The sequence below is a fragment of the Rattus rattus genome, chromosome 2 (genome assembly GCF_011064425.1).
Source record: "Rattus rattus isolate New Zealand chromosome 2, Rrattus_CSIRO_v1, whole genome shotgun sequence".
Lineage (NCBI taxonomy): Eukaryota > Metazoa > Chordata > Mammalia > Rodentia > Muridae > Rattus > Rattus rattus.
Genome location: NC_046155.1, coordinates 85097185 through 85123289, shown reverse-complemented (window position 1 = coordinate 85123289; position 26105 = coordinate 85097185). Strand labels below are relative to the sequence as shown.

Here is a 26105-nt window from a genome sequence, read left to right as displayed (position 1 = left end):
ACTACATAGACCAGGCTGGCCTTGAATTCATCTTCCTGACTCTGCCTCCTGAGTGCTGGGTTTAAAGGTGTGCACCACCATCCCTGGCTACCAATCTGTTCTTTTAAACTTGATTGTTTTAGGGATTTGAGGCAGTATCTTACTCTGTAGTTTATACTACCCTAGAGTCACTATGTAGCATAGGCTGGCCTTGAACTCCTCCTGCCTCAACCTCCCAAATCTGGGATTACCATGCCAGCATCCATGCCTGGCTCCCATGTCTTTTATAAAAATCAAAAAGTGACTACTATACTAAGGTTTTCCTTTTCTGTCTGTTTTGTCATCCTTTGAGCTGTCAGGTGATCCAAAGACCTCTTTGCAGAATAACATTTTTACATATACATTAAAACACAGTAGGATAATCCAGGAATCTGTGGCGCCCACCTATAATCCTAGCACTGATATAAACTGAGGAAAAATCCAGAATTCAAGGTCTTTCTCAGCTTCGTAGTGACTTTATGGCTAGTGCAAACTACTGGATACCTTGTCTTAAAAACAAATAAGGATGGAAGGATGACTCAGTGGGTAAAATGGTTTGCTGTGTAAGCATGTCCTGAGCTCAGACCCCCAGGCCTCAGATGAATACAGGTGCAGCAGTGCATGTCTATAACCTAGTGAAGAGTGGGAAGGGAACAAAGACAGAAAGACCCCCAGTACTCGCTGGCCAGCCAGTCTAGCCAATAGGTGAGCACTGGGTTCAGTGAAACACCGTCCCCAAAATAAATAAAAATTAAAAAAGCAAAATAGAGAGCAACTGAGGAAGACACCCAATGTCTACCAGCAGCCTCCACACGGGCAAGGATGCTCAGGCATATACACAGATGTACACACACGTGCACACACCAGACAAATCAATGCAACGCATGGAGCAGAACCAGCGATTCTGTTGTTTTGTTTGTTTGTTAATACAGAGTTCAATGTCATCCTCTGTCACATAGGAGTATGTAGCAGCCTGGATACAGGAGATCTTGTCTAGAGATAGGGGGAGCCCTGAAACAAAGACTAAGCCACGCCATGCATTCTGACAGTAATTAAATAGAACGCTGTGACTGCCGAGTGCATATAATGCCGTGCTTCCAGTATGAGGACAAACAATTCTCTTTCCTTTTTTAACAAAAGGCTGTGAACAAAGCTATCTAAAGGTGCTTTCAGTTCACTGAAGAGCACATTCCGAGCTAACTGATCTCTTGGCGTGATGGAAAGGGCTTGGCCGGTAACAAAGCCCTCTTTTTTTTTTTCCCTATGGACCCATAGTGTATCTGTGGTTCTCAGTCTAGGTGTGCATAGGTGATTCTGGCCAGTGGAACTGGATATATTTCACCCTTGGGATAGAAACTAGAAGCCTTGGAGTGATGTGATGTGATATTCTAGAGACAGCACCTTGACTTTTTATTGGGTTTGTGTGAGGAAAACATACTTCTCCTATGTCCGGTCACTGGGATCATAAAGTTTATCATTAGAGCAGCTAGCACACAGTGGGATGCCAACAGAGTCAAGAAAGGATTTGGGATTGGGGGATAAAAATTGGAGGCTAAGTGCTTTTGTAGTCTAGATGACACTCTCAGTTCAATCCCCAACACCTACATAAAAATAAAAACAAATACAAGAAGATAGTTTTATGTTTCCGGTCCTCAGATGTGGGTCAGCATTTCGCCTCCCCACTGGGGTGCTGAGATGGAAACATGAAACACGGGGCACTAGGCTACGTAAAGTTGTGGCACTCCAACAGTCACTCTCGGGAGGAAGAACGCAGCCTAAGATAGGGGCCCCAACTTATGTTCCTCTGGGTGAGAAACAGGAGAGCTAGGGCCCAGGCTGTGGTTCTCCAACTCCTGGGCATCCAGACGCCGCTGGGAACCATGAGGCATTGAGAACAGGGGGTCCTCCGGCCTGAGATGATCCCGGGCCAGGGGGAATCCAGGTTAGCTCAGGGAGAGTGTCAGGAGTGTGTAAGGGCCTTCTGTGGGACACCTAGGAGGTGCAAGGAAGCCCCCCCCCCAGTGATTCTTGATGAAAGAGACAGTCCTTGCTTGTCCAAACTTTATTTATGGTGGAAAAATGGATGCATATGACTTAGTCAGGGAAGACCAGAGATTAAATACTTTTTGTAGGAAAGAATGTCTGGGAAGGGAAGCTTATTGATTAAACCCTCAGGCAGGCCCATCTAGATACTTTATTAGCATGGAGAACTCTGGGCTCTAAGCTATGACCAGTTGTCATGGTCCTCTTATTGAGGTGTTGTGGTCACGTGTTCCAGAACAGGAACTGGCTGGGGAGAAGATGCAAATGCCTACCTTTCTCAATTATGAAAATTGCCAGGGTTCCTTAAGCTGCTCAACCTTACCATTTTTTTTTCTGTCTGGTGAAAGGGTTCTACTTGCCCCACATTCAGATTCCCTTCCTGTGAAATTGACTCCAATCGACCAATCAATCAATCAATCAATCAATCAGTCAATCAAATGTACAGAAAATGCTTTGGCCAGCTTCTGACACAAAGTGAACTTTCAGTTCGTGTTAGCTCTCACTGGGATTACAAATGGTCCCATAAAACTTGTTTCTTCTGACTACTCAGGCTCTCTCTTTAAGTGATTTCACAGTTATGCTACTATCTACAGTGTTGTGGCCTACACTCCTATGTTTGTAGGGCTTCAATATATTTTTGGGCCTCTTGGATCATCATATTAATAGCAGTGGTAGTATTTATTTTTATTTTTGAGATGAGGTCTTGCTATGTAACTTTGACTGACCTCAAACTCTCTATGTAGACTAGACTGGCCTTGAACTTAGGGCAATCACCCAGTCTCTGCTTCCTGGCTACTGGGATTACCTGTATGTACCACACAGCCAAGCAATGTCATATTGCCATTCAGTTTTTTTCACACCTATAGTGAGCCACCATACCCAGCCATACTTATAAACGGTTTATACCCAGATCTAAGTGGCAGTAGAATGGGTCTTTCTTTCTGGTTGCCACACAGCTAGGCTAGTCATTGGTCTGAGGGGCTGTCATCCTACCTTCAGCTACACGGACTGGTTATTTGGAAGCAAGAATCATCTGTATATTCATATTCTCTCTCTCTCTCTCTCTCTCTCTCTCTCTCTCTCTCTCTCTCTCTCTCTCTCGCTCTCTCTCTCCAGAGAAGTTCAGATTTTTACTGTAGTTTATTCAATATTCCTTAATGGTTCCTCAAAGGGTAGTAAACCCAGGGATTTTGCTTGATATTCAGAACACCATTCCTCATATGTAGCATGAAATTAGATATGAGAGTTAGCCCTCAGAATCTTGTAGCATTCGTTTCTGGAGCTGAAAGTGTTCTGTTAGCATCATGTGTATTATAGGAATGTTCTTGAGACTTTGGCCATTGTGTCAGAGTGACTCATAACAGGGACCGTTTCTCTCAGGTCTTGTTACCAGGAAGCTGTATTTCCCTTAAGAATGACTTCATTGTTGTCATGGGTTCACTGACTTCCATTATTGTTGGGATTTTCCGTTTTTATCCTCCCTGGAAGATCAGAATGGAATATAGCCTAGGTCTAGCTATTGATAAGGACTGCTTCCGGTATCACACTGGCTAGCGTCAATTTACTCCACCTCTGCTTGTCTTTTCACTTCCACCCCAATTACTTGAACCATTTGATTTATTCCATATAAACTGTTAGAGCCTTCTAAACAGAAGGCACAGAGTTAGCTGTCTCAAACACTATCACCGAGTATCTCATAAAACTCAGTTTGATGTTGGAATTCATGCTTGTATGGATTCTCACATTCCTTCACCCATGCAGAGGCCTCCCTCCCTGCCTCTTTCTAAGCTGTTTCCCACTCCTTCCGCTCCATTTTGCCAAATCTTCCAGGAAACTCCACACTTGCTGCTCTGCTTGGAGTGCTGGAGCGTTCTGTCCTTGGCAGCCCTTAGCTCTCTCCTGACTCCCCACCTTTTTTTGAGACAGGGTCTCACTGGGAAACACTGGTCACCCTGGAGTTTGCTATTTGACTAGCCTGGCCTCAAGCCCACAGAGATCCACCGCTCTCCTGAGAGGCTCACCACTGGGCATTTCTGCATGTTCATATGCTGTACATGCAGACTTTCTTTTTCTTTGGGAATCTGTACTTTGTAAGTTGAACTTGAAGGCTTCCCAAAGTCTTTCCTCCCCCACTCCAAGGACAAAAAAGGTGCAGAAGAGGCAGCAGAACAGAGTTAACTTTTTTAAAAAAGATTTAAGATGATGACGACGATGACGACGATGACGGTGGATGTGAGTACACTGTAACTGTCTTCAGACACACCAGAAGAGAGAGACACCATCAGATCCCATTACAGATGGCTGTGAGCCACCATGTGGTTCCTGGGAATTGAACTCAGGACCTCTGGAAGAGCAGTCAGTGCTCTTAACCGCTGAGCCGTCTCTCCAGCCCCAGAGCTAGCTTTTATGAGCTGGGCAGTAATTGTCAATTAGGCAAAATGGGAACCAGTGATTTCAAGTCATGGGAAGTATATTTTCCTCTTCCTGCTTTTTGTTGTTATTGTTGTGAGATAAGGACTTGTACAACCCACTCTGGCCTCAAATTTTCTGTATAGTAAGACTAGCCTTGAATTCCTGATCCTCTGCCTCCAGCTACCACATACTGAAATTACAGGCTCATACCCTCATACCTGGTTTTACAGCATACTTCAAATGCATATCTGTGCACTTTGTGTGTATGTGAGTGCATGTGTATACCTACGTTGTTCCTCATGTGCCATCTACCTCGCTTCTCTTTATTGGCCTGGAGATCTCATGTTTGGCTAAATTGGCTGGCAAGCCCCAGAGATCTGCTTGTGTCTGCTTTTCCAGTACTGGGATTACAAGCACAAGCCACCACACTGGGCTTTTTTTTTTTTTTGTTCGTTTGTTCGTTTTTCTGTTTTGGGTTTCTTTGTGTAGTCTTGGCTGTCCTGTAACTTGCTCTGTAGACTAGGCTGGCCTTGAACTCACAGAGAAGATAACTGACTGCTGCAAATTGTCCTGTCCTCTGACTGACATATACACCATAGCACAAGCACTTGCACACATATTACATACACACACACACACACACACACACACACACACAAACACACACACACACTTTACATTTTTTAAAGACTAGAATGAATTTCCTTGAGAACACGGTTTATGTGCTAGGCTTACTGGTGAGAAACTGTGATGGAATGTAAACAGGACTTTGTACTTCTCATGTTGCAGACAAGCCAGTGTAGGCTGGACATCTTATAAACGTCATCTCTCAGGCTTGAAAATAACCTTGAGTCCCTCATAGAGTCAGTGGTGACTAGGAAAATGGTGGAGTATTGGTTGAGAGCTTACAGTAAGTCAGGCACCATAGTAAATGACATAGATAACCTCCACGTCTCCTCAAAACACCCTCAAATCGTGGGAGGGAGACAGGCAGTAGCGTGCAGATTCTCTAGTCTCCACTGATGGCTGACCCGACTCAAGTAACCGAATGGCAATGAGAAGCTGGCAGCACATTGATGGCCACGATGCAGATAAAAAACTAGTCAAGAGACATCTCAGCCAGACTCTCAGGACACTTACTTTTATAGCTGGCACCAGGGCTGACTTTATGCTCTGAGTTTCCTTGTCTATAGTTCTGAACTTTGACTTCAAAGCCACACCTCTGCCTCCAAAAACATGAGGTAATTTGATTGTTACGTAGCCAGTCATCACAGAGATTTCAGAGTGTCATAGTCACAACCAAGTCACACTCTGTCATCTCTGATAAGAGTCTCAGTGCTACCACGGGCTTTGTTTTCTTACCACTGTATTATGGATTGATTTATAAAGTGATTTATATTTTGTACTGTTTTCTATCCAGCAGGGGGAGCCAGGTCAGTTGATTAAAAAGAAAATGAACAAAAACCAACGCTAAGAAACAGAACAACAAAAGGTGCTGGATGAAGGGGCCACGTGTCTCTGTTTGTGTGTGCTTTGTTGGTGGTCACGGAGGTAAAAAGGGGAACTGGGAGTCACATAAGTGGCCATGTCCTGTTTCTAGTGTCTTGACATCTTCTCACCCTCATTATTCCAAGGGCTTCTGTATCTGTACTTTTTTTCCTCAAGATTTTATTGTAGAGCCAGGCATAATGGTGTAGTTGTCTTTAATCCTAGCACTAGGGAGGTAGAGGCAGGGAAGATCTCTGTGAGTTCTACATAAAGTGAATTTCAGGCCAGTCAGGGCCACATAGTAAGACCTTGTATCAAAAAATATTTTTAATTGTATTTTGAATTATGCCTGTATATGTGTCTGCATGTGGACATGTGCACGGGAGGAGAGGTTCCTGGGGAGGCTGGAAGGAAGCGCCAAAGCTGGAGATACAGGTAGTTGTGACCCTCATGAAATGTGTGCTTGGGACAGCTACGCGACTTTCCATCCCACAATCCCTCGCGCCCTTCCTTTCCAACTTGGGCCCGGCAGAATGGCTCCCGCAAAGAAGGGTGGCGAGAAGAAGAAGGGCCGTTCTGCCATCAACGAGGTGGTGACCCGAGAATACACCATCAACATTCACAAGCGCATCCATGGAGTGGGCTTCAAGAAGCGTGCTCCTCGGGCACTCAAAGAAATTCGGAAATTTGCCATGAAGGAGATGGGAACTCCAGATGTGCGCATAGACACCAGGCTCAATAAAGCCGTCTGGGCCAAAGGAATAAGGAATGTTCCGTACCGCATCCGAGTACGTTTGTCCAGAAAGCGTAATGAGGATGAGGATTCACCAAACAAGCTCTACACATTGGTAACTTACGTGCCTGTTACCACATTCAAAAATCTACAGACGGTCAATGTGGATGAGAACTAACTGCTGAATGTCAAATAAAGTTACAGAACTGCCAAAAAAAAAAAAAAAAAAAAAAAAAAAAAAAAGAAATGTGTGGAACCAAATTCAAGTCCAATGTAAGAGCAGCATGTGTTCTTAACCGCTGGACTGTATAGCCCCTACATTAATTACTTTTTGTTGTTGTTAGTTTATTTTGACTCATGGCTCTAGAATGAGAGTCCAAGATAGTGGGGAAGGCATGGCCGCAGGTGGGCTGGGCAGGAAGCTGAGAGATTACATCTAAACTGCACAGGAATTACAAAGACATCTGGAAGCAGGCAGGGCTATAAACTCTCAAAGCCTACCTTCAGTTATGTACTTTGTCCAGGAAGTCTCCATGTCCTAAAAGTCCCATAACCTCCCAGTTAGCACCAGCAGCTGGGGACCAAGTGTTCACATAAATACAAGAGCCTGTATGGGGAACATTAACCATCCAAGCCTCCACAGCTTCCTGTTTAACTTTCTTTCCTTGTTTCCAGTAAAGTAATGAACAACTCTGAAACTGCTCGTCATCATGGTTTTAGGTCACCTTGATAAAAGCTCTAGTCATCTAAGAGATGGGACGCCCCCCCCCCAAATTGAGCAAAAACACCTCCAGAGGATAGAGCTATAAAGCAGTTTCTTTTGGTTCTTTTTTTTCCGGAGCTGGGGACCAAACCCAGGGCCTTGCGCTTCCTAGGCAAGCGCTCTACCACTGAGCTAAATCCTCAGCCCCGGGCAGTTTCTTAATTAGAGATTGACATGGAAGGTCCAGCCCATTGTGGGTGGGGCTACCCCTGGGCTGGTGGTCCTGGGTTCTATAGAAAAAGCAGACTGAGCAAGCCCAGAGGAGCAAGGCAGTACAGTACTCCTTCAGGGCCACTGCATCCGCTCCTGCTTCTAAGTTCCTGACCAGTTTGAGACCCTGCCCTGGTTTCCCTCAATGGACTGTGAGTTGAATAAACCCTTTTCTCCTCAAGTTGCCTTGGTATGGTGTTTCGTCCCAGCAAGTCGAAACCCTAACTAACATCCCCTAGCTCACCATCCTCATGCATTGTGTGGACAGCCACAGCCGAGACGGGCTCATGATTGCAGTAGCTATGTCATATCCAGAAATCACATTTCACAGTTCTCCTCCCCATCTGGCTCGCCAGGTCTTTCTACTCTTTCCTCTGCAGTGTCCCTTGGGCCATGGAGAGAGTGTCAAGCATGTTGATGTTGCCAATGGAATGATTGTTGAATTAATAAATGGTAAGAAAACACAAACAAAATCTTTGAGTGTTTTCAAAGAAAATGTATGTGTTTTGAGGAAGGCCTCCTGCTATAGCTGTTGTTGAACTCAGTGTGTGGCCCATGCTATTCTCAAACCTGTCACCGCACCTCTGCCTCAGTGCCTGCTGTGCTTCAGGGATTACAGGTGTGGGGCACTATGCTGGGCTCTGTTTTGTGTTATTGGTGTGCAAGTCTGGGTAGCTTAGGACTTACGGTGTTAGTGCAGCAATCCTCCTGCTTCATCTTCCTGAACACTAACTAGCGTTATAGATGTGAGGGGTCACATTCAGCTTTGTGAGGGTTTCCCCCCAATGGTTCAGAATTTAAAAGGTCAAAAAGAGTGGACAGTTGTTTTACACCTCAGTTAATAATTTCTTTTGTCTCCAAAAGTCAGTCACGGCTTTCTCACATAGGTTTTATAAGCAACACCGCCACACATTTGTCATCTCCCTATTATCACACAAACTGCAGTCAGCTACACACAGTGGTCTGCACTTGCTTTGAAAACTTAAGGACATGGTTTCTGAATGAAGGCAGAGAATTTGTGTATGGGCATGCCTCATGTGGTTTAAACTGTAGCTTACTATAAAGGTGGCTTCTGATTGCTCATCCTTATACAATAAATAGCAATGACTAAAGACTGTGATAGATCTGTTATCTTTTACATGTGAAAGCTACCTGCAAGACAATCTTCTAGAATGTTTGCTGAGCAAAGATACAGTTGTGACTGTAATTTTAGTAGATTTTAAATCCACATCCTGCAGAGCCAATGCTGAATACACACTCTTGTACAGCACGAGAGAAAGCACAAGGCTGTGCACACCTGTAATTTTAGCTCTGGGAGGTTGAGGCAGCAGCAGGTCAGGGGTTCAAGGTTATTATCAGCCACACAGTAAGTTTGAGGCCAGCCTGACATTTATGAGATCCAGTGTCAAACAAAACAAAACAAAACAAGAGATGGCTCAGCCCACAAAGGCACTTGCTTCCAAGTCTGATGACCCGTGTTGTCATGGGACCACACAGTAAAATGAGAGAACAGACTCCACAGGTAGTCCTTTCCACTCCATTTTCTCTGTCCACTCGGACAGTGTTTGACCTTTTTCCTACTGGGCTGTTGATGATATAATTAGGTGAAGAAGGATTTCAACTCCTGCTCCAAACTTGTGTGATTTCTCAGGCATGATTCCAGGCCATTGCACAAGCTTTATCTGTCTTTAGGTGTCACAGCGGAATGTGTCCTTCCCTTCGCAGGCCTTGCACGCCCATTGCACTGGGGTTGCCAGAGGGAGCTTCTGACAAAGACTCAGGTCTCAGGCTTCCTGCCTGGCTGCAATCTTAAGTCTGCAATCCTGGTCTGCATTCCTAGACCATGAGCCTTCATTCTAAGGGTCTATGGGGCTTTCTTCAAGGGACTCTGTGGAGACTTCCTTGGTGGAGGGACCAGGAAAGAGGGAATTCTAGAGATAATTTGATCTGCCCTGGCTTAGTTAACTTAGTACTTTTCCATTGGACTTAGTACTTTTCCACTCCTGGCTTTTTACCCAAAACTTCCTTTTCCAGGATCCTCAAAAACTGTGAGAGCCTTTTTCTCAGGGGTGCCTTGGCAGCAAAACAACACTCTCCAAACTCTTGCATGCCTGTGGTGACCTCCTGACCCTTGATGTTCCATGGGACATTCATAGGGGGAAAGATTCAGGAAAAGTCAGCGTTTTCTCTGGCTTCATTTCTTACATTATTACAAATAATGCTTGGCTGGTATTTTCATTTCTGGCTTGTGGCAATGTGTGTGTGTGTGTGTGTGTGTGTGTGTGTGTGTGGTGTGGTGCATGTATGTGTGTGTGTAGTGTGTATGTGTGTATGGTGTATATGATATGGTGTGTGGTATGTAGTGTGTGTGGTGTGAGTGTGGTGTGTATATATGTATGAATTGTATGTGTGGTGTGCGTACTTGTGTGTGTGTGCATACCAGTGTTCAGGTACATATATATCAAAGTGTGCCTGTGGAGATCAGAGGACAACCTCAGGTTTTGTTTCTCACCTTCCTCCTTCTTTAAGACAGGGGTTCTTGTTCACCACTGTGTATGTCAGGCCAACAGGTCTCAGAGCTCCTGGGAATACTCTCTCCATATCTTCTCTCTCACCAATGGACAGCAGCACTGTATAGGTGTGTCAGAACTCAGGTCCTCACACTTGACCTGTAAACACTTTACCAACAGAGCCACCTCTCCAGCTCTGATAAGACAATTTCTGGGAATCGATGTCAGCTCCACCTTGCTTTTTATACTCTGAATCTGCTCAGACGCTGTAAACGGGCTGACGGCTGTCTCAGACTGCACAGCTTGCTGCTCTCACGCAGAGCTGGAATTTGATCCTTAGGAGTCACGTGGGGTGGCTCACAACTGCCTGTAACTCCAGCTCCAGCAGACCTTACGCCCTCTTCTGCCCAATTCTGTTACCTGCACCCAGGGGCACTTATTTCCTTGTCCCTTACAAATAATTAAAAATGAAAAAGTAGATCTTAAAAACAAGTCGTCATGAATGGCGTTCATCCCTTAATCCTTCGCGTGGTTCTACGATGTGCACCTGGAGTCTCCCGCACTCCTGGTGATACTCTACCAGTATCTTCAGCACACCCTTGCAACACAACATTTCTAAAAAAAGATTTGTTTACTTATTTTTTGAGTCCACTGTAGCTGTCTTCAGATGCACCAGAAGAGGGCATCAGATCCCATTACAGATGGTTGTGAGCCACCATGTGGTTGCTGGGAATTGAACTCTGGAAGAGCAGTCAGTGCTTTTCACGGCTGAGCCTTCTCTCCAGCCCACAACACAATATTTTTATGATGTTTCAAAACATTTTTGTTTTGAGATAGGATCTGGATACATTGAACTAGAACGTCCAGTCTTGGCTTGTCCTCCAGGGTGGCTAGGGATACAGGCCTGCAACACCAGGCCCAGCTCGGAGCCTTAAAAGGAAAAGTCCATGGCCTCCTCTTAGGTTATGTTATCATTTCCATGTACTTTAAAATATGCAATTGCACTGCTGGGTTTAGCCAAGAATAATTAAATTCCGCACAAGAGTCCCATTACAAGAACATTTTATTACAATTGTATTACAATTATAGGCAGTATCTTAGTTACTTTTCTATTGCTGTAACAGAACAGTGCAACGATTAAAGTTTTAAAACGTTTAATTGGGCTTACGGTTTCAGAGGATTACTTCAGGCCATGGAGCAAAGGCATGACAGCAGCCGAGAGCTCACATCTCAAACTGCAAGTAGGAGGTGGAGAAAATATTGCACTCATGGCACTGAGTCTTTTGAAACCTCAAAGTTCACCCCTTCCTCGTGACACATCTTCTCCAACAAAGCCACATGTCTGAATCCTTCCCAAATAGTTCCACCCACCAGGGACCAAGGCTCTAAACATAGGAGGTTAGGGGTGGGGGCATTCTCAATCAAACCACCATAAACAGTTTGGATTCCAGCTATTTTGTTCATTTATAAAATATTTAAATTGTAATAAAATACACATTAGTAAAAAACTATGCAGGCCTGTAACCCCAGCACTCAGAAACTAGAGGCAGGAGAACTGGGAGTTTCAGGCTAGCCTGGGCTATATGTACTGAAACCCTGTCTTCTGTTTGTTTGTTCTATTGAGACAGGGTCTTATGATGTCCAACTGGCCTTGAACAGGCTATGCAGCCAAGGGTAGCCTTGAATTCTTGGTTCTCCTAAACTCTAGGATTACAGATGTATACCACAGTATCCATCTGTGCAACACTTTCTCAAAAACAAACAAAACAATACAACCCCTAAATCTGGGCATAGTTGCACAGGCTCATCTAACAAATGAGTTTGAAGCCAGCCTGGGCTACATGAGATAAGACACTTTTCAAAAAAACAAAAAAAAATCATCAAAATATCTGGGGATATCACAGCTGTGTCATATGGTAGGTCCACACTGATTTCCACAGTGGCTGGACTAATTTATGTGCCCACCAATGGTACCTAGGGGGTCTCTTTTATTTATTTTCTTGATGATTGCCATTCTGACTGAAGTAAGATAGGATATTTCTCCTTTCTCCTCCCTTCTCCTCCATTCCCCTCCCTTCACTCTCTCCCCACTCCCTTCTTCCTCCACCTTGTCCCTCACTTTCTCCATCTTTCTCTCTGGCTCTCTCCAAGATCTCACAATATAGCTCTGACTAGCCTGGAACTTACTATGTAGACCAGACTGGCTACACACTCGAAGAGGTCTGCCTACCTCTGCCTCCTGATCCTTGGGATTAACAGTGCATGCCACTTGCAAACTGCTTAGAGTCTCAACGTAGTTTTTGTTTTTAAATTTTGTTTTTATTTGTGAATATGCATGTATGTTTGTGTGTGTATGTGTATGTGTGAATGCCTACAGAGGTCAGGGAGAGGATGCCTGCAGAGATCAGAAGAGGGCATTGGACCTGGAGTCACAGATGGTGGTAAGCTTTTGTATGGGTGCTGAGAAGTGAACTCAGAACCTCTGAAGAGCAGCCATTGCTTTTTATCACTGAGCATCTCTCTAGCCCCTCCTGGTTTTTAATTTGCATTTCTCTGATGGCTACTAATATTGAAAAGACCTTGAACATTTTGATTCTCCTGCCCATACCTACCATACACTGGGGCTAATGTGTGTCACTCCACTAGCCTGACTACTAGAGAGTGCTTGACTGGGGCAAGGTGCAGCCTCCGTTTGTGTCACTCTTGTCCCTGCACACACAGCTGCTTTCCACGAAGGAAAGCGTGCAGGGTTCTGAGTTATGTAGGACAAAATAAAGAGACATCATTAGCAACTTTACAGCATGCTCATTGTAAATATAGAAACATACAAAACTGTGGAGAGAATGAAGAAAGACATTTTCAATGCCCCCACCCCCACCCCCACCCCACAATCCCACAGCCAAAGGCAAGGTCAACAGTTTGATCTATTTCCTTCCTGTCGTGTTTTTATGTGTCTGTGAATGCTTGTATATCCAGTCTTATATCTTGAATCTCTGGTGATACTGTTTCGTTGTTTTCTAGGGGCTTGTGAGTTATCCCGAAATAGCCTTTAAATGAGAGTGTAATAGCCCATTCAGGCAGAATACTGTAATTGGTAGCTCCTTCTGTATGGTAACATAAGCTTGTTAACAACTTTTCCCTCACAGACTTTTTCTGTGTGTCTTTGGTTGTTTTGATTTTTTTTTTGAGACAAGGTTTCTCTATGTAAGCCTGGCTGTCCAGGAACTTACTCTGTAGACCAGATTGGCCTAATACTCATAGAGATCCACCTGCCTCTGCCTCCAGAGTGCTGGGATTAAAGACAAGCATCACTATGCCCAGCTAGTTTTTAATTAATGTGTGTGTGTGTGTGTGTGTGTGTGTGTGTGTGTGTGTGTGTGTCTGTGTCTGTGTCTGTGTCTGTGTCTGTGTGTATACATAAATACAGGTGCCTGCAGAGGCCAGAGCCTGGAGCTGGAGTCAGGTAATTGTGAGCCTCCTGATATGAATCCTGGGAATCAAATTCTGGTTCTCTGGAAGAGCAGGTTGTGTTTTAATTGCCAAGCCATCTCTCCAACCCCTATGTTGGGGATTGGTTCTAATGCTTTAAATTAATCTCACTCCCAAAATTGAGAGTCTGCGTGTCCAAATGCTGAAGGTCCCTGTCCCCAATTGGTTTTTGATTGATCAATAAAGAGCCAATGGCCAGTGGCTAGGTAGGTAGACTGAGGCAGGACTTGGGGTTTTGTGCAGACTAAGAACTGGAAGAGAGGAAGAGAGAGATTGCCATGTTTCGGAATGAGATGGATCTGATTTAGAGTTGCAGAAGAAAATTCATCCAAAATGTAGGCTAGCCTTTGAGCTAGTCAAGACATAGTAAAATTAACTGATGTGTTTGTGTGCGTGTGTGCGTGCATGTGTGCGTGTTTCATTCATGACTCCAGATAGCTCCTGAATGGGTGTGCACGTACAACCAATCGGGAGCACAAAGTAGTTAGTTTAGCCAGACTACTGCTACATCCCTACACAAAACCAATGGTTTGTCACAAAATGCTTTACATATTTGAAGTTCTTTTAGATAGAATTTTGTGAAATCAAAGTTTATAAACTTTTTCCAAAAGTCTTTTTTTCTTCATAGTTAGGGATGGAAACTTCCATAACTAACGAACAGGATGTACTATGGTAGCTGTATTTGGAAGCAAGTCTGGCAAGACATGATATCAGGTAGCTTAACCATCCAGACTTAGCCACGTTGCATTCCTGTGGAAAGGCAAAAGCCTCTTACATGAACTTAGGCTGAAAAGACTTAAAGACGTCTAGGACGTGCTACAGGCTTATCTAGGCTTATCTATGGTGTGCCCTCTGCACATCTCAATGGAGGCTTCTTTGTTTGAGATAGGGCTTCATTGTGTAGCCCTGGTTGCCTCAGAGCTCACTTATGTACTAGGTTGGCCTTGAACTCACAGAGATCTGTCTGCCTTTGCCACCCAAGTGCTAGGTTTAAAGAGGTGTGCCACCACGCCCTGCTTGCTTTTGTTGTTTTGTTTTAAGACAGACATATAGCACAGGATAGTTTTAAACTCCAGAGTTATAGCTGTGTGCTATCCACATGTACTCACTTCATGTGGGACTTCTAACCGCCATAGACACTCAGGGGATGCATAAGTGTTCATAATTGGAATGTTGATTCCATAATTTCTACATGTTTAGTTTTAAAAAAAATTCATTGTATTTACTCATATTTGACACTTAACAAATGATTTCCCGTTCAGTTCTTATAACTCAATGTAGTAGATATCAGCACCCCTGTGTACAGTTGGGGTAACCGAAGTGGAAGAGGTCAAGCTGCTTATGTGGACGCACAGTGAGAAGCACAGATGAAATGTAAGGTAGAGTCTGTCCTGTCACCTACTGAGCCAGGAAGACAAGGAATCTGCATCGTCAGCAAGGGCTAAGCTTCTCTCAAGGGAGTGATAGAGCTATGGAGCGTCCTAAGGAACCTTCTTCCAATGACTGCCTTTTTACTTTCTCAGACATCTTTTCAAATCATAGATGTTAGAAAATTAAAAGGTTATTTCTCTGCTGGTAAAAAATGAGCCAATCCAAACCAGATTAAAAATATATATGTGTGTGCAGGCTTATTGGGAAATCGTTCTTGGGCAGGCAAGTTCATTGGTCCCAGTGAGCCAGGCCAGGGAACTCTCCATAAGGAGGGAGACAGAGAGGAGGGGGAAGAGAAAGAGAAAGAGTGTGAGCAGAGAGGAGGGAAGAGACCAAAATGTCTGGATTATATATGGAAGAGCCTCTGGGGGAAGGGCAGCCCAGCCCCTGGGCTGGGAAGTTCAGGGTTTGAGAGCTTGGTAAGTCACATAGGGATTGAAGGAGCTTGGAGAACCTTGAGGCCAGGTCTGCTTTGGTCTGTAAAATATGCACTCAGCCCCTTGTCATGGGTCTGAAACCCAACGTCCCAGCCTTTTGTTGCTAATAATTGAACAAGGGGCAACATAATCGTCTACAACTAATCCCTGCCGACACTGGGTGCAATGTCATCTTGGGGAACACCAAGAAGAGTGGGATGCTGTTGTTTCACTGCTGTCCAGGATGTGGGCTCACTGGGAGTAGGAGTGTGCAGGCAGTCGCAGCACTCTGTGAGGCTGGGCCAGAGCACGTGAGGGTAGAGCTGTCCTTCATGCAAGCTCTGAGTAAATATCTGGACTTGGCAGGATACTGGAATACTCTGTGTGTGTGTGTGTGTGTGTGTGTGTGTGTGTGTGTGTGTGTCTCCAGATTCCTGGCCCAGAACAGGTGACCACACTCCCCACATAAGTCATGTAGAGGGTTTATCCAATAGGCTTCCCTTCCTGGATATTTCTTCTTGCAGAAGGTATTTAATCTCTGCCCCACCCTGAGAAGGTGGTATGTTCCCATTTTCCACACTGAACAATTAATAAACAGTTTGGAACCAAGGACTGTCTCTTTCATCAAGAACTGCTGTGGGGAGCATGGAGAAAGCCTTTTGCCTAAGTCTCCTGCAGAAGGGCTCTCTGTGCTCCCAGACAACTGGCGCTAAACTAAAGACGGTCACAAATGAACTAAGCCGGAGTTGCCATCCTCCCCCTGCCCCTGTGCTCATCGTCATCCTTAGCCTGTGGCTCTCAACTCCATTCCCAACACCTGAGACCTAGGGGTGCCTGTGACTCCTCTGTGTGGTACCCTAGTGGCGACTGGATTCTGGGGAGTCAGGGAACCCCAGCTTCAGCCTCCCACATCCTAAGCTGCATTTCCGACCCCGACTGGTATATCTGTGCTTTGCTGGCGCCCAGCACCCAACAACTGCAGCACACGGTAAACAGTTTTGTCTACCCAGCAGCGTTTCCCACACCCCGGCGGTGGGGTGGAACTCAGATCCACAACACCCCATGTCTACCTTAATTTTGCAGCATTTGAGGAACCTGTTCTCTTGGTATGCGACTCATCCCAACCGCCTTTAGTGTGTCTGCTGCCGGTCCTCTTTTGTTTTGGATCTATCTAAACCAGGCTTATTTCAGTGGCACCCGGTCTATCCTTCGCCCTGAACCTCCTAATGTGTCAAATTTCCCTCACTGTAAGCTGGTAGTTAGCTTGACCTTGCTAAGGGTCAGCATCCTTGGTGGCCACCACATCTAGATGTCTGTGTTCTTGAGGTTTTTTTTAGATCTACTGGACTTGCAGGGCAGAAATGCTATGCAAGGCTGTGTGTAAGTCTACATCTCCTCCAGGCTCTGCAACTCAGTAACAGCAAAATTTGCCATAATGGAACTAATGGAATCTAAGTTTGCTCTCCCAATCCCAGATGGCTCCTTGTTCCCAGGGATCAATCCTCTACCCATTGCTCAAGGGCTAAGTAGACAGTCGTCCCAACATGAGAACAGCACACAACAATGACCAACAACAACAGTGGAAAGAAAATGATCTCAATGGAAGAAAGAGCTCCAGGTGCTCAGTGAACTGACTCTAAACGTCCTCTGTTAGTTCAGAGAACATGAAACCGAGGCTGAGGCACACATTCCTTTCCTCAGGCTGACTTCCAGGGCTGGAGCTGGGGCTCAGTTGCTAGAGTGCTTGTCTAGCATGCCAAGTGTCCTGGCTTCAGTCTTCAATACCACATAAAAGTGGATGTGCTGACAATGCCAGTAATACCAGCACTCTGGAGGTGAAGGCAGGAGAATTAGAGGTTCAGGGTCATCCTGGGCTATATAGTACATAGGGAATTTGAGGACAGCCTGAGTTATGTTAAAATGCTATCTCAGAACACTAAAACAAACCAAGCTAAAGTAACCCAAGCAACCAACCAAACCAGCCACTGACTTTGAGACAGTAGTGTCAGTCCCAACAGCTTATCAGTCCTTGAATTCAACAATACAAAAGCAGTATTTTCACAGCTCATACAAAGGAATCCTATCTCCCACCGGGATTTCTTCTTAAAAAGTTATTGAATTTATATTGATTGATTGGTTGATTGATTGAGTGTGCATGTGTTTGTGTGAGGGCTAAAGTTACGTTTTAATTTTTAGTTACAGTGCTTAAGAGATCTATAACACGACAATGCCTCTAACCTGTAACCAGTTGCCCAAGGACAGATAACTTTCTGGAATGCTGGGGGCTGCTGTCCATGTAAAATAACAAGTCATGCATTACGGTCATAAGGCCAGTAAACAAGGCTTGCTCTCCCAACCACATAGGAGATGCTTGATCACACATAGGTGGGAGGCACATAGATGTGGATCATCCTTCTCCTTGGGGCCTCTGTCCTGCAAGGCCAAAGAAAGCAGAAGCTGCAAACAGGATCAAGAAGGCCATGAGTACTGACAGATTAACTTCTGGATCAGCTTCGGTGAGACAGCTCAACTTTATTCCAGGAATAGGATATATAAGGGCCTTTAGGGGTACGGATGGAAAGGGCTAATTGGTCATAACATCATTCTGGTGGGAAGGGCTGATTGATTATAATGCCTAGTTATCATGTGGACAGGAAGCCAGAGGGGAACTTATATGTGGAGGTAAGCGACTCAGTACAAGGTCATTCTTCAGATAAGGCCAGGCATCTGTGTTCAGGGACACTTTCCAGACAAAGTCAAACAAGTGAGAAATGAAGTCCTCCATTTTAGGTCTAGCTTAGAGAGCCATCAGGTCATGAGAGACTGTGACCTTAATAGCAGGGTTCTCCAACACATAGACGACAGGAAGTATGTCAGGATGTATGGTTGGTTGCCTCTGATTGGACGAAAGTGGGAAATATGAAACCTTGTGGGTTTTGCTTTTATAAGCCTGTGTTTAATATAATTCAGGGCCGTTCTCTGGGATTCCAGGGGACGGACCTGACCAATGATCTTGTTCTCCTGGGTTGGAACTACTGTGGAAGTCAGTTCTTCCCTTCCATCAAGGGGCCTCAGAGATGGAACTCATGTTGTCAGGCTGTCAGGGGAGCCACCTTGCTAACCCCCCACCTCCAATTAGGATAATTCTTGTATATTACTGTTGGTGGGAGGCAGGGTAGGTCACAGGTGATTACAAGAGTGTCAAGGCTGATAACCTCACGTAGGTCAAATGAGCAGGGGAAAGCCCACAACTCTACTGCTCCCATAGGACTGTCTCTGACACAGTGAGCTGACTGAGAACACTTCCTGTGCTGCCGTGCTTTCTTTTCACTTCTGCTTTCTGAATCTCAAGGGACTATCCTGTGGCTGCTTTCTAGTGACAAGTAGCTTTTCTGCTAGTTTCTTTTGCTCGAAGTCCCAGTTATAGTCCATCATAGAAATTATAGTGGCAGGACCAGCTGATCACATTGTGTCTATAGTCAGAAGTGTTTGAGCATACTAGTACTTCTCCTCTTGTACCATCCAGGATCCCTGCGTAGGGAATGGTGCACCCCGCACCCCCATAGTGGGCAGGTCTTACCACCTCCGTTAACATGATTAAGATAATCCCCACAGGCATGGTCAGAGGCCCATTTTCTGGAGCATTCTAACTTTTGTAAAGTTGACAATACTAACCATCACATTCTCTCTTTCAACTATTCTTTCAATTAGATGTACCCCACCCTTTTCATCTCATGCAGCCAAGGCTAGCCTCAAATTCACTATGTGACCAAGGGGATGACCACTCTTCATTCTCTTGTTTCTACCTCCCAAGCATTGGGATTCTAGGTGAGTGCTACCATACTCTGCTTAGTTCTAGTAATTTAGAGGAAGAATATGGGGCCAGAAATTGCACGTGGGGAGTTAAAATTCAACCACCCAGCAATGGTAGAACTTTCAATGTTAGTTAATTGGTGATAGTTATAAATTTACAATAATCAGGGCCTGGAGAGGTGGCTCAGTGGTTAAGAACACTGACTGCTCTTCCAGAGGACCCTGGATCAATTCACAGCAACCACATGAGAGTTCACAGCTGTCTGTAACTCTGAGATCTGACATAGGGTCATACAAATAGGCAAAACCCCATTGCACACAAAAAACAACCCCCCCAAACAAACAAAAATTTACAATAATCAAACTGAAGAGGTTGACATATGACCCATAAACTGCACACAGGAGAAGGGATGCAAATCAGTCTTGTACGTGTGAACAGCAGTGGGAAGGCAACTTTGGAACTTGTCTGAAGGAAAAACCAAGGTGATCATTTGCATATTGCTGGGATTAAGACCATAGGCTTTTGAGCCAGGTCAAATTCTAGCCTCCTATTTCCGAATAATCTGTATTAAACAAGCTATCTAACCACTGCAGCCCTGCCTCTTCATTTGTAGAGTAGGGATAATGTGTCTGTGGTGTGTTATGAGGATTGAATGAGATCATGGGACGAGCCTGTGTTTTGAGCTCTTGTCTGAAAGTTGGCAAAAGTTTTCAGCCTTGAGCAAAGTAGAGGCGTGATTGCTCTTGAGAATCAGAGGTTGAAGAGCTGGAGATACTCTGACAGCTCCCATAAGTCTCTGGGGAGAAAACGAGGTCAGTTAGGAGTGGGGAAAACATTCCAAATACACTTGGCAACCTGAGGAAGAGCCAATCTCCCGGGTAAGGAAGGTGACAGAAACAGAGGCATTTGCCTTTGAGTGTGTAACCTGTGACAGCGACAGTTCCCATGTCTGTGCATGTGTGTGTTTGCTGGACAAACTCTGCTATTGTTCCTCAGATACGTTTTACCTCCCCCCACCCCCCGAGACATTATCTCATTGGCTTAGTGTCTGCTGCATAGGCAAGTGAAGCAAGCAAACCTCAGGCTTCTGCCTATCTCTGCCTCTACAGTACCTGGGGTAAAAAGTCCACACCATCTGGCACAACATCCCTAATTGTGCAAGAGTGGCACTTACACCTCGGCGGTAACCAACAACTCTCTGGTTGAACTTAAGACCCACTCAACAAGAGGGGAGCCATGCGAGGTACTGGGAACCAGCCAGCAGCCCAGAGCTAGTGAAGTCACTGGTCTTAGACAAGAACCTACAACCAAAACTTTATTAAGCCAGTATATACCCTAGCTACACTCTAAACCAGTATATACCCTAGCTACACTCTAAACCAGTATATACCCTAACTACACTCTAAACCAGTATATACCCTAACTACACTCTAAATCAGTATATACCCTAACTACACTCTAAACCAGAATATACCCTAGCTATACTCTAAACCAGTATATACCCTAACTACACTCTAAACCAGTATATACCCTAGCTACACTCTAAACCAGTTATACCCTAACTACACTCTAAACCAGTATATACCCTAACTACACTCTAAATCAGTATATACCCTAGCTACACTCTAAACCAGTATATACCCTAACTACACTCTAAACCAGTATATACCCTAACTACACTCCAAACATTTTTCCTTACGCCCACAATTAAGTGTCCTTCCACTCCTCATCAAGAAAACTTCCCTTTGCAGCGAACAGGGACCGTTACAGAAGACCACAACTAATAGGAATGCAGAGAACAAGAGATCATGGGTGCCCAGTCCTACCCGATTACATTTGCAACACAACTCCTGTATCTAAGGCTCCTGTACCTCAGGGATCGTTATGGAAGAGGAGGGTGGGAAGATTGTAAGAATCAGAGAAATAGGAAGTTTGCTGTGAGACCGTGTCTTCCGGAAATATCAGAGAAGCTCACTGAAGTAGAAACGTATGGGTTCTTTAGAAAGTCAGTTGGATGGTGTTTTGCTAGGGCAAACACATGAAAGAACGTTTAGCTAAAGCAAACAGGTGAAAGACTAAGGCAGACTCGTGAAGGAACGTTTAGCTGAAGCAAACACAGGTGAAAGAATGTTTTGCTAAAGCAAGCATGTCAAAGGCCATGTAATGAAGGATTCTTTGCTAATGGCACCTGTAACCGAGAATTTTGGCCACACTGCTTTGTGCTCTCGGCAGATCGCACATGTGCAATCTGCCCAGGAGCTAGTTTTGGGTCCTCCGAACACATACACATACACATTAGCTTATTTTTAAATTTTCCTTGGCTACCTCAAAGGCTGGGCACCCCTAAACCTTCCCCTGCTACCCTAGGTTCAATTGGGGAAGTGGCCAGTGGCCACTTACCCTAAATCTCACATGACTGGTTGGCTTTCTCTCCTGCCGCTACTGTGTCCCATCCCCCTTCCCTGAGTCATGGTGGTTCTGTGCTGTTCCTCTCTGAGTCCTACCAGAGTAACTCTAAGTGCCCTGCCTTGTGCCTAGTCACTGGCCATTGGCATCTTTATTGATCAATCAAAAACCAACTGGGGACAATGACCTTCAGTATCTGGACACACAGATTCCTGATTGAATCAAAGCATTAGAACCTCCAAAGGACACGCATGTGATGGCTCACCTAACACTGCATAGTTGAGCTGCATTTGTTGGGACTCCATAGAGTTTAAAAAAAAAAAAAAAAAAGAACACCAAAAAATGTCTGGTGGTGTGCTGCAGTTTCTTGCCACTTCCTCAAACTCAGGCTGATTGGCAGTGATATCACCTGAGACAGACACACATGCTGAGGCAAGACACATGGAGGACACGTGATGTTTGCAGGGTATAAATAGGACTTGATGGACAGTGACAGAGACAGAGCGTGGCTTGCTGCGCACTGCTGATGGCTCTCTCATCTTCCCTGAGAGAGGCACAGCCAAGAACGTCTCCTGGCTTTCCTCTTAGTCCCTTTGTGGGATGGTAAAACTATACCAGGAATCTTGGTGGGTAGAGCAGTTTGAGACCTGGAGACTCGGTTGGGCATACACCTGGAAAAGGCCTTTGCCTACAGAACTGAAGTTAAATCTCCCATAGAAGGCCCTTCTGCACTCCCAGCCGCCATCTCTGTACCCCTAGATTGTGCATTTTGGGCAGACTGAGCTGGTCTTCCTGGCTCTGGTTACTCTGAGGCCCTTTCAAAGAAAAGGACAGATCAAGCCAGACTTAAATTATTGGCTGTGGACAGAATGCCGGAGTGTCCTCCAAGTTTACATGCTGAAGCCCTTTCCCCAGGTACCTGTATTTGGAAATAAGGCCTTGAAGACTGTGATTAGAATGACACTGGTAGGGACTCCTCACCCGATCTGTCTTTCGTCCTTATAAGAAGAGGGACCCACATGAGATGCCAGGAAAGAATAGGTACAGAGAAAGGCCATGGGAAAATACGGTGAAGAGGGAGCCATCTGCCCAGGAGAGAGGGAAGCCGCAGAAGAAGCTTGACCTGCTGACTGTGAGCCTTCAAAGCCTCCATCAGAATATCCCATTGTTCAGGTGGTCATTGGTATACACACTGATGGCATGACCACTCCAAGGTATGGTTAATCAGAAGATTTTTATTGTAGATATGTATTAAGTTTCAAACCCCAGACAAACAGCTGAGTTGACTATTTACCTTATCAAATCAGATCTGGTTTCCAGGTTCTCCCAGCATCCCTCAGTCCTCAGTCCCTACCTGTTATAGGGCATGGCCACCCTCTACCCAGAATTCTCTTGCCCAGGGGCTGGGCTACTCTTCCCCAGAAGTTCTTTCCTATATAATCCAGACATTTGCTTGCCTCTCTCTTTTTATACCTTTGGCCTCCTGGCTGCTGCACCTGGTTGCCCTCTCCCCTCTCCCTTCCCCTCCTCCTCTCCCCACATGGCTCAGCTCAGTCTGGTTATGCCTGTTGGACTCTCCCAGATGTCTTTGACTCTAGCTATGCTCTCCCACATATCTGTAATAAATTTTCTCCTCCACCATATCTAGGAGCAGTCATGTCCTTTCCTTTTTCTTTCTTTCTTTTCATTCAATATAAGGAGAGAAATGACCAGGGCATCGGAAAGAATCTGGAGCTGAGAGATAAAGTAGGAGATGGAACATGACCAGTAAACCAGACTTGGCCATGAGAGGAGGGGGTGTAGAGCATCACGGAATAGAAAGAGACAACCAAGAGAGAGAAGCAAGAGAGACAGCATAGCCTAAATAGCAGGGTTATAAAGACAAGAGAAGCTTGGGGGAGGGAAGCCCATGAGCTAGAAAAGTTAAGGGGAAGGAGCTGGGTAAGAAGAGCCAGGATGGGGCTGGAGAGATGGCTCAGCGGTTAAGAGCACCGACTGCTCTTCCAGAGGTCCTGAGTTCAATTCCCAGCAACCACATGGGGGCTCACAACCATCTGTAAAGAGATCCGATGCCCTCTTCTGGTGTGTCTGAAGACAGCTACAGTGTACCTATATATAATAAATGAATAAATCTTTAAAAAAAAAAAAAGAGCCAGGATGTCAACATGGACTCTGAAATGTATACTTGCAATACTGAGGGAGCCTGGAGACCAGAATGTGCTTTGGTGCGCTAATCGGTACCACAGATAACCGTCTGTCCCTTCTGTCAGTGACAGGGGAACTAGTTCCTGTTACAGAGGGGAACAGCTTCACAAATTCCTGAGGAATGCTGGGTTTGGCTAACTGGCAGAAGTTAGACCTGTCAATTGAGTCTGGTATGTTGTTATGACGTCCGAGCAGACAGAGAATGCATGGCCAGGACTCCTAGGGGCTGGGGTGTTACAATGTAGATGTGGGCTTTTGAGACAGCTCAGGAGGGAAAGACGTTTGTCACCAAGACTGATGGCCTGTGTTTGGTCCCAAAGAGTCTCATGGCGAATGGAGGGAATCAGCTTCCAAAAGTTGTCTTCTGACCCGCGCGTGCGTGCTGTGGCAACAGTGTGCCCACATAGACATGAAGTGAATACATGAATGTAGTAAAAGTTGTCTTCTGACCCGCGCGTGCTGTGGCAACAGTGTGCCCACATAGACATGAAGTGAATACATGAATGTAGTAAAAGTTGTCTTCTGACCCGCGCATGCTGTGGCAACAGTGTGCCCACATAGACATGAAGTGAATACATGAATGTAGTAAAAGTTGTCTTCTGACCCGCGCGTGCTGTGGCAACAGTGTGCCCACATAGACATGAAGTGAATACATGAATGTAGTAAAAGTTGTCTTCTGACCCGCGCGTGCTGTGGCAACAGTGTGCCCACATAGACATGAAGTGAATACATGAATGTAGTAAAAGTTGTCTTCTGACCCGCGCGTGCTGTGGCAACAGTGTGCCCACATAGACATGAAGTGAATACATGAATGTAGTAAAAGTTGTCTTCTGACCCGCGCGTGCGTGCTGTGGCAACAGTGTGCCCACATAGACATGAAGTGAATACATGAATGTAGCAAAAACGTAGGCTTATGTTAGGCATAGAAGTGGATGCCTGCGATCCTAACACTTGGGAGGCTGAAGCAGAAGGATTACTATGAGTTCGAGGCCAGGCTGGGCTCTGTATTGAGTTCAAGATTAGCTTGGGCTACAGTGTAAAACTCTCTCTCAATCAAGCAACTTTAAACAGATTTTTTTTTTCTTTTTTTCCGGAGCTGGGGACAACTTGGGTCTTCTTATGTAGCCCAAGCTAGCCTGGAACTCTAAAGATTCCTCTGCCTCAGTTCCCTACTGCTAGAATTACGTGCGTGCGTGCGTGTGTGCGTACACACACTACCACATCCTGCTCACATCTGCTCTCAGTAGGGATTTACTGTCCTCTCTCAGTCTCAGGTTTCCAGCTGAGACCCTAGCTAACTTTCCAATATATCCAGGGACTTGCTTTCTTTGTCTTTTATACCTAGGCCAGGGCCAGGAGAAAGTAATGATGGGCGTTTTGAGTTTATCTTTCTCTAGTCCAAGGATAATCAAGCAGGGGCAGTGTCTACCTGCTGCTTAAGCCAGAAATCCTGCCCAAGGTAGAGGGGAGCAGAGGTGAGGGATGGGGAAGGGATGGGGTAGGGCTGGGGGTAGGGATGGGGTGGGAAGTGCTTGAATACAGCCCTGGGATAGAGAGACTCATTAAGGTTAGAACAGGGCAGCTGAGTGGAAACTGGCGGAAAGTCTGGTCAGGAGCTGGGGGAGTGGGAACAGTGCCTATGGAGGTGGTGATTACCTTGGAGTCAGTGGAAGGTTGATTATTTGCTTTAAAAAGACAAGGTCTGAGACCAGCTGGGGAGCTGGTGCTTTGTTCCCAGGTAATCCCAGAACTTGGGAGGTAGAGCCAGGAGGATCAGGAGTCCAACGCTGAGTTTGAGACCAGTCTAGGAAAGATGAGACCCTTTCTTACAACCCCCTTTCTCCAAGACCCCCAAATCAAGACAGTCTAGGAGACCCTGAACTGGCAGATGGCATGGTCCTATTAGATGGAAAGCTGTGTTTGCATTAGGAACCTCTTATCAGCCTTATTTTGAGACAGGGCCTTGCTGTGGTAAGTGGCTTGGTTTACTCACTATGTAAACTGTGCCAGCCTGGAGCTTGCAGTGGGGGAACCTTCCTATTTCTGTCTCTCAGATACCGAGGTCACAGGCATCCACCACCACACCAGGTTTTACAAGCCTTTGACAACTTGAAGTAAGGACCCAGCAATGTAGAGCTTCCTCTTTCCTGTTTTAGTCTGAGGATTG

General features: G+C 45.4%; 1 protein-coding gene across 1 annotated transcript; it reads left to right on the top strand.

Moving 5' to 3' along the window:
* Window positions 1-6453: 6453 nt before the first annotated feature.
* LOC116893931 (60S ribosomal protein L31) lies at window positions 6454-6905 on the top strand. The gene has a single exon (XM_032895649.1). The coding sequence runs from the start codon at window positions 6495-6497 to the stop codon at window positions 6870-6872; it is 378 nt and encodes a 125-aa protein (XP_032751540.1). The 5' UTR covers window positions 6454-6494; the 3' UTR covers window positions 6873-6905.
* Window positions 6906-26105: the final 19200 nt, after the last annotated feature.

Coding starts and splice junctions, on each gene's coding strand:
- LOC116893931 (XM_032895649.1), top strand. CDS start 6,495: ATGGCTCCCGCAAAGAAGGGTGGCGAGAAGAAGAAGGGCCGTTCTGCC.